Here is a 14,318-nt window from a genome sequence, read left to right as displayed (position 1 = left end):
TAAAATAAATAAATAAAAATAAAAATAAGTAAAAAGTAATTTATTGTCGGAGTAAGTATATTAAAAAAAACATTAGTAGGTACAAGCTTAAATTACAGCAGTATTATTATACAAGTAGACGTTTGGCTACAAAAACCAATTTGGCTTTAGAAAAAACAGTTCAACCACACTTGCAGTTTATAACTACATTCAAATAGTATTAGAGCATTTACGAAATAAAACCTTTAGGGTACAATTGCGCTCTTCGTTGTGCTTATGCAAGTTATTTGATCCAGCGAAGTGAAGGTCTCCATTTCAGCGTAGGCATTCATTCGTCTGCCCGTCTGTTAGGATGTTTTCCTCAACCGATTCTCGTAAATTTTGTGAGCATTTTCGGTATAATTACCGAATATATAGTTAGTGATTATATTTATCAATGAATTATAATATTTAGTATTCTTTTTGTTAATTTAATTTTCGCATTCTTTTCATAATGGCTATAGGCATGGGGGTCCGCGGGGTGTACAGCTTACAGGGCCACTAGCATAGAGGTACAATATTATAGAGAGGAAATGGCCCCTCCCCCATTTGACCGAACGAGATGCTCTTATGGGACTTTCAGTAGGAGTAGCAGAGAAAGCGCTATTTTGTCCTTGTCATAGTCTCACTTTTCCTTTCTGCCTACTTCTAAAAAGTCCTAAGTGACGTAAACATTTTTTGTTGCCCACCGTTTTTATGGTGGGTAAAAATGAACCCGACCAAACTACGTAGGTAGGTTGTTTTTGGTATGTTCTCAGAAATGTTAAAACGTGTTTTTAATTTTGTCGCATTGCGTATGTTCTGTCCCTCAGGGGCGCACGCATAAAGCACACCTCACCTATGTAAATGCTAGGTAGGTAGGTAGTAACCGGTAAGGCCACTAGTAAGTATATTACGGGTGAATGCACCCGTTTTTGTAATTAGAAACAATATATTATATTTATTTTTTACTCAAAGCCGTCAATTAATTTTTAATACGCAAACAAACAGAATTTCCGAGTGTTATCGCGGTCGTGTTTGCTAATAGTGTCAGACGCTTGCTGGTGCTCAGGGTAAATGTTCCTGTAGAAGAATAAGCACATAAATGCCTGACACAGACTAACAATAGTTATTTGTTATACAAGGGTGCAAAGTTGTATTTTACCCGCGAGTGTGGAATTGAAACAAGAGCAAGGGAAAGGATTCTATAGTTGAACCACGAGCGAAGCGAGTGGTTCTAAAATAGAATCCTGAGCGTAGCGAGTGTTTCAACACACGAGAAGTAAAATACATTTGCACCCGTGTGTAACACAAAACTTTTCCCCTCACTATAGCGAGGAAAGTGCAACATCCACAGGCGTTAGATCATCTTCATCACTGGAATCACTAATTTTTTTACGATATTATAACAGAAAACACTAGAAATTCTGATTTTTACGTGAGTCGGTGAAAAGAACAGTAAAAATTTTGTTGACAATGTTGACATTTCTGCTCTGACGTATGAAATGTCAACGATGCGTTTTGAAATTGCATCGACTCAACTTGTGCGTTCAGAATTATATTTAACATCATTACAAAAAATCTAACGTTTCTTATGGAATTTTAAGGTTTATGACTTAAAATTATTAAATAAAGCTAAATTTGGTATTTTTTATTAGATTCTCAAACCATTTATTTAATGATAATTAATATCGAACGAACCACTATCATGAGCGTTTTACGTTTTGTTATCTGTCAAGCTACTTAAACACGCTCCATCCAAGGTCAAATTACTTTCCCCACTAGTGGATAAAATGCGTTTTTCCCCGCTTGTTTTAAAGGATAATAGACGGCTTTCCGAGCTAGTGAGGGGAAAAAATACATCCGATTAGCATCGCAGCTGTCCGCTCATTTGGCGCGCAGTTCCCAGTCCCAGTTACAGTTACGACTACGAGTATTAGACTGCAAGCCTTCGGTTTGGCTCTTACAATTTTCCGTAATTTAATTTCCTGTTCTACGGTTTTATTTTATTGCTGACTGTGGTTTTTTTGAAGTAAAACTTCTTTAGGCGCGACTAGAGGGTAACTCGGATTTATTTTCTGACGGAAGTAACGCTCAGTAGTGACACACGCACAATAGGACACACGTCAAAGTGCCAACATAGCGATAAACGTCATCGTCAAAGAAGTTTTACTTCAATCGCGCGTAAAGATTACACGCACATTTTTAGGGTTCCGTACCCAAAGGGTAGAAACGGGACCCTATTACTAAGACTCCGCTGTCCGTCTGTCCATCTGTCCGTCTGTCTGTCTGTCACCAGGCAATTGAAATTTTCACAGATGATGTATTTCTGTTGCCGCTATAACAACAAATACTAAAAAGTACGGAACCCTCGGTGCGCGAGTCAGACTCGCACTTGGCCGGTTTTTTTTTACTATACAAACGACTAAAGGCGAGTTACGATTTTCGAGTGTATGGTTTATGGTCCCATTTCTAACCGATTCTCAAGAAATTTTGTGAGACTTATTATTTAGATTTTTGTCGATTGAGTTCTTGGACATTGTTCAGAAATTGATATTGTGCGAAAGCAGACTCGCGATGTTTACAGCTGACACAAACTCGAGGTTTATTAAAATTTATATTAAGATGGGTATCAAATAGAATAGAATAGAATATAAGCGCTTTCCCTCTTGTATCCCGGGTTATCGCTAGTTGCTATCTCCTTTCTATTTTTAACATATCTACTCGCATTCGCATGTATCTATATTTATATGGCTATGCATACGTAAGTACTTAGTCTTTAAACATAATTGTAAGTCTATATTATTGGTACTTAAAGTGTTTGTCCCTTTCTTTCTTTAGGTAATAAGTTAAATACAAACGAACTGATGTCTTGGCATAATCACTTACTTCAGTCGAAAATGTATTGTGCGTGTGTGTGATGCTCAGTGAACGATTTTTAAAAGATAATGATTTTATAAAAGTAACAGAAAAAGATTAGTTATTCTATTTAATTTACGGCAGAACAAACAGTGTTTCTTATTTAGTGATATAATGTATAGTTTAAAAGTGTATTGTGAGACTATCGATATCGACATTACATTACATGTTGGTACTTCGCGATTGACTACATGTACGGTAGGTACATGTAGTCAATCGCAAAATTTAAATATGGACCAAAACCGGGCGAACTTACCTTATTTAACTATTTTGATCTTATATGAACTAAATAATGATAATCTAATAAATTATCTTTATACAACAGAGTTTATAGCTAGGTAAAGCAGGAATTAAATGCATATGTCAACGTATCATTTAGTTAACATACACATTACCAATCGGATGTGTTGCGTTTTGTTGAAAAAAAAAAACAAATATTTAATATAAATAAAGATATGGAAAATAAAAGGGATAAAGTGACGCGGAAGGCATTTTTTATACAATTGCTGTCGACTATATCAAGTTAGTATAATTCATATACTTAATTAATTCGCGTGATCGCTCAAAATTTTGCGAGGCCGCAAATATGCACATTTTTGGTGGCGGTTCGCGAGAATCGCGAGGTCTTCAGGTAGGCTACTAGTTTTATTTTTGACCGTTTTTTTTTTCGGTTTTTACTCGGGATGCTGTGAAGTGGTGCAGACTTTACGTGTGTCCTCATGTTTACGCACAGATCGATTCATATTTATATACCTAGGTAACTTCCTACTTGATCTCCAAGTTTTCTAAATATTTGTTTATATCCTCGCCTGAACCTATCCTGAAGCGGTTAATTATTATAACAATAAAGTCGTGTCATTTCTGATGAGTCAAATAGGCCCCTAGATCCTGGCCGTTAATACGGACAAAATAGACCGTTTGCGTTTGTTATCAGCTGTTAAGTTTTTCTTTTACGTAGGTACAGTAGCCCTAAATACAAGTTTAGTTGTTTTGTTAATGTTAAAAAAAAAAAAAAAATGTAGTTAAATATACTTTATATACTTCTAAGATAACTGTTAACTAACCGCGTGGAAGAGAGGTGCTCTCTTAGCACAAGTGTTTTCTCACTTAAAAAGAGGCACCAGCGCAGATATTGTAATTTGTGTTTTTTAAGCTACCGAATAAAAATATTTTGAAAAAATATTTTGAAGTACACTTTTTTTATTTAGAAATTTATTTAAAAAAACCGGCCAAGTGCGAGTCGGACTCGCGCACGAAGGGTTCCGTACCATTACGGAAAAAAACAGCAAAAAAATCACGTTTGTTGTATGGGAGCCCCATTTAAATATTTATATTATTCTGTTTTTAGTATTTGTTGTTATAGCGGCAACAGAAATACATCATCTGTGAAAATTTCAACTGCCTAGATATCACGGTTCACGAGATACAGCCTGGTGACAGACAGACAGACGGACAGACGGACGGACAGACGGACAGCGGAGTCTTAGTAATAGGGTCCCGTTTTTACCCTTTTTTTTTTATTCCACGTCGGTGGCAATCAATCATACGGCACGCCTGATGGTAAGCAGTTACCGTAGCCTATGGACGCCTGCAACACCGGAGATATTACACGCGCGTTGCCGACCCTAGCACTCCTCTCCCTCGTTGAGCTCTGGCAACCTTACTTACCGGCAGGAACACAACACTATGAGTAGGGTCTAGTGTTATTTGGCTGCGGTTTTCTGTAAGGTGGAGGTACTTCCCCAGTTGGGCTCTGCTCTAGATCTGGAATGACATCCGCTGTCCTGTGCCCTACCACACAAAGCGAGATGTCATTAACAGTGCCCATACCTCTCTTTTAGACGTAGTTTAAGGACATATCCGGGTCCGGACGCAGTTTAAGGACATACCCGGGTCCGCTTTGGATACGGAACCCTAAAAACAACATTTTTATTAGGTTGGTACCTTAAGTTATTTTAATTAAGTGAGTACCTACCTACATTATTAAGTTGAACTACACTTGACCGAATTAATTGTTTGATCTACACCAGTCCACCCTAAGTTTGTTTACACGCCCCTATCTGTGAAATAGGGTCCGAGAAATAGCGGTATAAAGCCCATATAACGGTGATGTGCACTTGATAACCTTTGCAAGTGCTAATGTTACAATTATAAACGATGTCACTGTTACTGTTGAACTTACGACTACCTGACTGATAAATATTAACGCTTCGAACAAACAACATTATTAACGTGTTGTTTCTGTTATTGATTGTTATAGTAGAGGCCTATTTGCCAAAAATATATAATAGACACTATATTTATGTAAATAAGACAGTGTATTTATGCTAAATTTGGTAAATATTAGGGTCGAATGATTTAATCATAAGGGTTCATCCACATATATAACGTCACAACAACAAGGAGAGGGTGGGAGGGTCATGCCAAATGTGTGAATTAAATACCCATCTCTTTCCTAAGAAAAAGTGTGACGGGGGGGGGGGTCTAGTATAGCCCGCTACGATAAATCTATACATATAACACCTACATACAACATCAATTTATAATAATAAGTACTCCTAAAGCCCAATTTAGGCAGTTCAAGAACTTGCATGCTATATTCGAAACTGCTAACTACAGAGTACAATGAATTCAGTCGATCGATCAAATATCGCAATGTAACGAAAATCTCATGCAAGTTCTTGAGCAGCCTAAATGGCGCCTTACTCTCGGAAACACTTACCAATTAAAATATGACTAAGTATAGCACTTATTGTGATTGAACGCAACTTTTGCAGTTGCCTTCCTGACTTCCCTTACTGGTTTCACCTACGCCTGGCCATCATGTGTAATAGAAAACTTCCGCTCAAATGAAACTGTGTTGTCACATCCGATGTCCTCCCTCGAAATCTCATTGCTGGGCAGCCTGACCAACGTCGGAGGGCTAGTAGCCACCCCTTTCTGTGGCTATGCCATCAATAAATTTGGAAGAAAGTATACGGCTATGCTGTATGGACTGCCGTTTGTGGTAAGTCACAATTCATTCCTCCTCAAAACCTTTGACATAATGTGGTTGCGTTTAATTGACGAGGAACTCTTTTGGCTAACTTCAGACTGTATTATCAGAGCATATAATAATATATAATATAAATGCATTGTTAGAAACCTTAGAAATAAATGAAAACTGGAAAAATTCACTATCTCACTCGAGTACATAGATAGAGTAGTTTTTATCAATCATCATCATTATTCCACGCAGACGCAGTCGAAGGCAGAAACTAGTTATAAGCCACGTATTATGAAAGTGGTGTTATCTAAAACTCTCTTTCTTTTGCAGCTATCCTGGACGATAATCTCTCTCACAAAATACGTGCCTCTGATCTTAGCCGCAATGTGTGTAGCGGGATTTGGCGCGGCCGGCCAGATCGTGTCCGGGGTATACGTGTCTGAAATAGCCCAGGATTCCATCCGAGGCGCTCTGACCTCAAGTGTCGTCTCAGGATTTTTCCTCGGGCTACTTACCTCATACATCATGGGAGGATATTTGACGTATAATCAAATCATTTACACGTTTCTGACACTATCAGTGTTGTATATTGTGTTTCTGACATTCTTGAAGGAATCACCAGTATTTCTGATGCAACAAGGAAAAGAAAAGGTAAAACAATCAAGAATACAAACAATTCTAGAATGGATATAAAACAAGTCTCTTTGCTTATAATGTGACCTTAATTTTAAATCTGGAAAATTCCTTTGCTGAGACTTCTCGACCGCCATTTCAACTATTATCTTATCAAAATGAAATATTACAATTCTCTTATTGAAATACAAATAATAATTAAGCACACACAGAGAAGAGAAAATTATACAAAACAGTAAAACATAGGAAGAAAAAAGTGCCACGAAATGGTCTCATCTCAGCATGATACTGGGACTTCCTGCGCTGATCTTCCGATGAGACCATCCGGTAAAACAATCACGAAAATGTAACTTAACAATTTATTGTACGTAGGTATAGTAGTTGCCAGTTTCATCGTCTCTTCTAATCTAAGCAGGTGAACGTTTTCAATGCGTCCTTCATATGTACTTTAAAGTTGCTCCATATTTGAATAGCGTTCCTTTATTGCACTTGATATGTTATACTTACAACGTGAGTTTGTTTGTAGGAAGCTGCGGAGGCGATAGCGTTTTACAGACATGTACCAGTGACGTCAAAAGAGGTGGAGATCGAGATAACGAAAATAAGAATACAACTCGATCCCAGAATAAACGAAGTGTTGCAGTGTGAGAATGGTAAATTGCATTGTATATATAGTACCTAATTTATGATTGCTTGGAAAATGTTGTGATGATGAAGATACAGATGTAGTGCATAACCTTTCGTCGTATTTTCACGGAAACTAAACTAGTGCGCCTACTTCAATTCTTAGGATTAGTTGTCAAGCTGACCCCAGGCTCCTATGAGCCGTGGTAAAATGCCGGGATAACGCGAGAAGATGATGATCGTATTTTCACGCAAACGTACGAACTCCTCATGCTATTTCAGTCAGTCTCAGTACAAAAAGTACACTGTGGTTGACTGAAGTAGCATGACAAATACGAACGTTTCCGAGAAAATTCAATGGCAAAGGATTGTTTACTACATCTGAGAAAGGACGTCACTAAACGCTTGATGGGATTACGATTTTGTTGTTGAGTCCCCAGCAAGCTCGGCCGAATTTCACCTTCCCATACAAACGGAGTTTCGTTGTAATGAAACCTTGCACATACAATGATATGAGATATATCTAGTCCTGCAATTAGTTTATATAGCTCCAGTTTATAAAACAAACGAAATACAGCAAAAACAAGTTTTGTATGAAAAATTTAAATTCGCTGTACTTTTTTAACTATGGTATCTGAATATTGTCTTCGGTTACGGCGATAGTTACTCATGAAATAAAACTACGAAAACGGATTATTATATCGCGTATATTGAATTTATAATACATCCCGACGTTTCGAACCCTTTGCAGCGTTCGTGGTCAACATACGTGGTAGATTCAATATACGCGATATAATCCGTTTTCATAGTTATATTTTATGGTATCTGAAGTTACATAGACTAATTACAGGACAAGATATACCTTAAGGATGACTCACGTTAGACCGGGCCGTGACCGGGCCGGAGCTTCCGGCGCTGACTTTTCTATGACATGACAGGTGATCACGTGATGCTTTCCATAGAAAACGAAGCGCCGGAAGCTCCGGCCCGGTCACGGCCCGGTCTAACGTGAGTCATCATTTATCCTATTGTAAGTACAAAGTTGTCCAAAGCCTCCATAAAAACCAGATAAAAAAAAAAAAGTACAAAGTTTCAGAGCAATCTAGCTAGTCGTTTTAAAATAAGAACTTAACTACGTTTGTATGGAGAACCGAGCTTGCTGGGGACTTTAAGTATGATTCTTAATTAGAAGTAAGATTGAAATAAAACTATGAAAACGGATTATATCGCGTATATTGAATTTATAATACATCCCGACGTTTCGAACTCTTTACACCCGTTGACCACGAACGCTGTAAAGAGTTCGAAACGTCGGGATGTATTATAAATTCAATATACGCGATATAATCCGTTTTCATAGTTTTATTTCATGAGTAACTATCGCGGTAACCGAAGACAATATTAGAAGTAAGATTTTCATAAAATCACAAAAAGAGTTGCACACATACGGCGATTAAGGCTCCTTTGGAAAAAAACTGCCTTGAGAATAAATTTAATCATCACCATGATAATTTGCATGAATTTTAAATACGTCTACATTAGAATAAATATTCACGAGGATTTTATCACTCGACAATCATTTGTTTGACGTAATAATCCTCTAGGGCATTGAACAAGTAAATTTACTTACAGAATATTATCTGATAGCGAAGATGCTATTTATACTACTTAATTACGCGTTCAAATTACAGCACATTCACTTGAGGCCGTTCCATCGGTTTGCCGCTGTCTTTGTCACATTTCGCAGGAAAGAACGGGAAAGAACTTACGCGCCAAGTGTCAATTTTGATCGAATTTTGTCAGTTTTTATTTATTTTAAAAACGTTACCTTACAATATCGAAATTCTAAAGCTATGAAATTACTATTTACGTTAAGATTGTTTTTGTTCTTTTTTTGTTTATAGTATCACATAATAAATAACCGAGTAAAGTAGGATTAAAAGGCCAAGTTAGAGGTTACTTTGGGAATTAATTGTATCGAGCGAAGTGTCATAATTCGTGTATCGGAAGCTATGTTGTTAAAGATAATATAGTCAAGAACTACATATATTTTTCGATATGTTTTAAAAATTCACATGGTATGTTTTTTTATCATATCTAAATAAGAAATTATCATAGAAGCTTAAATTAAGTTGAACAAACATAATTGCGTTGATAGTAACTTGCACAAACGAAAAACTTACGATAACTGACTCGTTTCGTTTTCCTCGGCACAATTTTCAAATATAATTTTAATTATTTCAAGCGCTATTTAGACGACTAGTTTATGAATTCAATGTAATCCAGAGTGATGCACATTCGCAACATAACAGTGGCTGACCTTAGAACCCCACACCTATGAGAGGGGTACTGCGATGTGGTCACCGAGTACTAGTTACCGAAGCGTTAAGGATGACTCACGTTAGACCGGGCCGTGTCCGGACCGGAGCTTCCGGCGCTTCGTTTTCTATGGAAAGAACCACGTGATCACCTGTCATGTCATAGAAAAGTAAGCGCCAGAAGCTCCGGTCCGGACACGGCCCGGTCTAACGTGAGTCATCCTTTATGGAACAATCGAATTTAAACTATCGTGAGACATACGAGTGACTAAAAATACGGGAGTGAAACCGCTAAGTTAGTTGCGTTGAAATGAAAAGATGCATTTAAGTGGAGCATGTATTCAGCTTGTCGCAGCCCGTGCCACATTTAGACGGATCATTATACTTAAGGACTAGTACTTACTGTTTATTGTATTATACTGTGAAGTAAGGGTGCCACTTCGTATCGTGCCAACTGAGTTGCTAAAGCCGCCACTACGAAGCTAGATTATTTTCTTGTAAACCCTTCAAAATCACATACATTTGGAAGCTAAAAAACTCACTTACTCTGACAATTTCTGAATAGATGTGACGAGTAATAAAACAAAAGAATTACGTAGATATATATTACAAATATTATATTAGTAATTAAGGACATATTTGTTTTTCCGTGAACGTTGTCAATAGAATTGTTTTTGACACGACTGGTGTATCTCTCAATATATTTTTGTCAACCGGCCAGTAATCAGGATTTTGGTAATCTATGCTTTTTTTGCTAGAGTTAGGCCGTCATAATAAAAGTTTGACGTTTAAAATAACACTTGCACAGCGTGTGCTATCAAAATCGTTGCATACTTATCTTGGTCTAACTCTATGAAGGTATCTGCCAAACAAAATTCACAAATGGCAGCACCGGAAACTTGTAAAAATTACCTAAGACGTTTTTTTTAAAATTTCAGAGCCCGATTTAACCAACACACTTTTGAAAAACAAACCAGAACCGACTGTTCAAAAACCTGAATCGGCATGGCAATTCTTACGTAAGTAACTTCATTCATATAACTTGATAGCTGATATCATAGTAGGACTTCAATTTGCACATACCTACTCGTACTTTTTTTTTTTTCCTTATATCAGTCTTTTGCTTTTAATTCCTTATATCAGTCTTATCACTCACACTAAATAATTTGTCATTTGCGTTATCTTCCATTGCATTTATTCTTCATCCGCATAGTAACGCAAACGAGATCTTTAATAATTTTACTCCTTACGCCTATTAGGATTTTAATTTATGCCTTTCTCTACCTAATTAGACAGTAGTAAGTGTAGAGGCGTAAAGAGTACTCCCTCCGGGTGTTGTGGGGACCGAAGTCCACTGAGAGTTAGTTAGGAGTTGTTTATACGTATCAAAACTCCGTAAGCGCGATATAGATATAGAACGTGCTAACCACGCCATCTGTTACAATCTTGTAGCACGATGTTGCCAGTGACGGAGGAGACGGCAAAAGATTCGCATTAACGATATTATCCGATTTCAGGAAAGTCCGAGTCATCAAAGCGTGCCCTAGCCGCCGTGCTAATCGTGATGGCGACGACCATCCTCATGGGGTCCATCGTGATCCAGGTGTACGCGGAGGAGATGTTCAAGATGGCGGTGCCCTCGATGCCGCCTAACCTGTGTGCCATCGTGCTGGCTGTCATTTTCGTCTGCGCTTGTTTCGTGTGCGCCGCAGTTGTTGATAAACTTGGGAGAAAGGTACTTACTGTTTTTAATGTCAGAATTAATCCTTGATTTTGATTCGTGTTACAAGGGGCAAAGATGTTGTTTATCTTCTCGTGCTAATATTGATACCCGAGCCAGCAAAAATTGCTAAATTCCAAGTGGTTTCAAGAAGGCACAAACTTTGCTACCGAGTGAAGCACATTTCTCACCACACCAACGCGAGGAAAATATTAGCTGTAACACATTACAAAACAAATTGAAGTATAATTACTTTTCATTAAACACGGCGAAAACATAAAAGACGAATAGGATATTCAACTCTTAGCGCCACTTGCACCATCCCACTAACCCGGGGTTAACCGGTTAAACCGTTAACCTAGTGTCAAATTGTACTGGTCATCATGGTAACTCCAGGTTTAACCGGTTAACCCCGAGTTAGTGAATGGTGCAAATGGCCCTTAAAGCGCAAATCGATAAAAAAAATTATAGGTAACAGTGAGATATCAAAAATACTCAAAAATGTCTTGTAAACTTTTCATGATTGTCGTTGCTATGGCACCAAATAGGCAATCTTACAAAGATCGACCTAGCCTCCTAGCCCCACAGTAAAGCCAATAAGACTTGTGTTGTTGTGTGTGTTGTGTTGTGACTGTAATCGTATATACTTTGATGTATCTTACTTTGCTTTGTTTCCTTACTAGATGCTTTTGACGAGCACGTCAGCAGCTTCCGGAGTGTTCACACTACTTCTGGGGACACAGATAGAGTGTGGCTGGGCGCCCCACTGGGTCACAGCTCTCCTCATCTACCTCTACTGTTTCATCTACACCCTCGGCGCCGCCTGCGTGCCCTTCATACTCACCGCTGAAGTGTTCCTACCGGAGGTTAGTATCTAAAGTGTCTACGCTGCTGCTGTCGCGGCTGGGCCCCACACTGGCTGTAAGCTGTAAGCGTTAGTCCGGCTCAATACTGCAAATATTTAACAAGGGGTATTTATCAAATGAACGATAAGGTGGTATTAATCACACTTCCACCAACTTCGGTCCAAGCCAGTTTGAGTTACCTTTTCCATTCCATCCCCAACACACCCACCTCTTTCTCGAAGCGGTGCGAAGCGCTGATTTTGCATTACATGATAACTTACATTACTTACTTTACTAGCACTTAAATGACTTCCTATTTACGTTCCAGGTCCGCGGCCTCTGCAATACCTTCAGCATGGCCTGCATGTGGATTTTCAACTTCATCACTCTCATGATCTTCAACCCACTCGTAGAGGTACTGTTTACTCATTACTGCACTGCACTTACTACCAATTTGTATTGGGAAAACATATTTACATATTTAGAAATATCTTAATAGCACGAAGCAACCGATAGAACAGCGTCATCTAGTGGGACATTGGGCAACTATAAAACTAAATAATACTACATTTAACAGGTACTGAGTCTGGGCATCGTGTTCTGCGGGTTCTCGGCCACCTGCTTCCTCGGGGCGCTCTACAGTCACTACTGCTTGCCCGAAACCAAGGGACTGCCGGCTGATGAGATTCAGCTTCTATTCCTTAAAAAGAAGACAAAGAATAATAAAGTTTAGTTTAATTAAACTGTCTTTTAAAATTACGTTACCCTTGTAAATAATAAAGAAACCATAGTTTAACCATATCACACATCTGCTTAGATTGCGGATTGTAATTAGTACTCTACAGATGGGTTTTCACATACTTTGTTGTACCTACCTATGTTAGCGCGCACCGTGTGGACTAGCCTGCCACAAGCACTTGAGCAGGCGACGTGGAGTGTGTGAGAATTTTTGAAGACCGATATTCATTTTAAAGATCTATCTAGCGACACCCCACACTATATTTAATAAGGTCATACTCCCCGCTTTACGTGTGGGTCAAACACATTTTAGAAAAAGGTCGCTTTTGTGGTCAATATTATAAAAGTTAACGTTTTTCTTATTGGAGTATCAAGTACTGAAAAAAATAATGTATCCGACCTGTAAGGGTGTAGCGTAATAATTTGTTTTAGATTACCTAAACTTTGCTATGTCTACAGGAAAGACGTGAACGAGTTAACCATACTATAAAATGTGTATGACCCGTGTAGGAAAGGTACCATAATCAAAATATTTTTTTACATTTTTTTATTTTACCACTGTCGGCGTGAGCCTATATTTATATACCCATGCCCACAGAACATCTACCCATGCCAAATTGCAGCTTTCTAGTACTAACAATCACGGCCGCGGCCGCGGACAGACAGACGGACATGGCTAAACTAAAATTGTTCTTAGTTGAGTACGGAACCCTAAAATAAATCATTATCCAAATCTGCTCAACCTTCTTTGAGAATTTTTTTCATTTGACATTCATCTGTTTTAACGTAAACCTCGGGCATTGAACTAGTAGTTTTGCAGAAACTTATGGTAACGAGATACTATTTATACCTACTAACTTCTTGTACTCGTGTAATATGGCAATAAGCCACTCAGTGGTTAGCAGTACAATAGTTTACTGCTAGCCTGCGACATAAACGCATATTGCTTGTGTCAACGTGTATAAATAGCAAGTAATAATAGCCTATAAATAAGTTATCTTTAGATTTACGTGCTCTCTCTCTCTCTATAAATACCGAGAATATATGACACATCTTCGGTATTGTTTGGTTTCACTTAATCTCCATTCAACCCTCCATTTATCAACCCATTTGACTCGTACTATTGGCACACGAGTGATTAAATTAAATACGTATTCAAACTAGGCCTTGTGATCCCCCATGCCTCCGGCATTTTGAAAAAAATCCAAAAACTGAATTGACAAAATAAATCCATCCATAATATAATCCATGAAAAACACAAAATTTCACGAGAAATGCTACCTTCTGTAGAGGAGAAAAACCGAACAGACATTTTTGCCCAAGTTGAAACGGAGATCTTGGTTTTCGGTCAATCAATTCGTTTTTAGTATGTTGCTTCGTCGTATCGTACGAAGGTAGGGAACCTTAAAAACAAAAGTACACTATTGAATCCGCCGTCGTCTAAGGCACGGAGAAAGATAACCGGCCTAAAGAATGATAATGACCCGAGTTCTCAGCATGACAAGTAGTTATTATGAAAATAAGCCACAAATCTTTGG

At 38.1% G+C, this 14,318-nt stretch overlaps 1 protein-coding gene across 1 annotated transcript; it reads left to right on the top strand.

Moving 5' to 3' along the window:
* Nucleotides 1–3,279: 3,279 nt before the first annotated feature.
* On the top strand, nt 3,280–12,785 carry LOC134750936 (facilitated trehalose transporter Tret1-like). Its single transcript, XM_063686190.1, has 9 exons — nt 3,280–3,438; nt 5,694–5,923; nt 6,233–6,553; nt 7,062–7,188; nt 10,416–10,496; nt 10,995–11,212; nt 11,881–12,063; nt 12,371–12,457; nt 12,620–12,785. Exons 1-9 carry the CDS (start codon nt 3,372–3,374, stop codon nt 12,773–12,775), a joined length of 1,470 nt encoding a protein of 489 aa, XP_063542260.1. The 5' UTR covers nt 3,280–3,371; the 3' UTR covers nt 12,776–12,785.
* Nucleotides 12,786–14,318: the final 1,533 nt, after the last annotated feature.

Source organism: Cydia strobilella, chromosome 21 (genome assembly GCF_947568885.1).
Source record: "Cydia strobilella chromosome 21, ilCydStro3.1, whole genome shotgun sequence".
Classification (NCBI taxonomy): Eukaryota; Metazoa; Arthropoda; class Insecta; order Lepidoptera; family Tortricidae; genus Cydia; species Cydia strobilella.
This window is presented reverse-complemented; position numbering and strand designations above follow the sequence as displayed.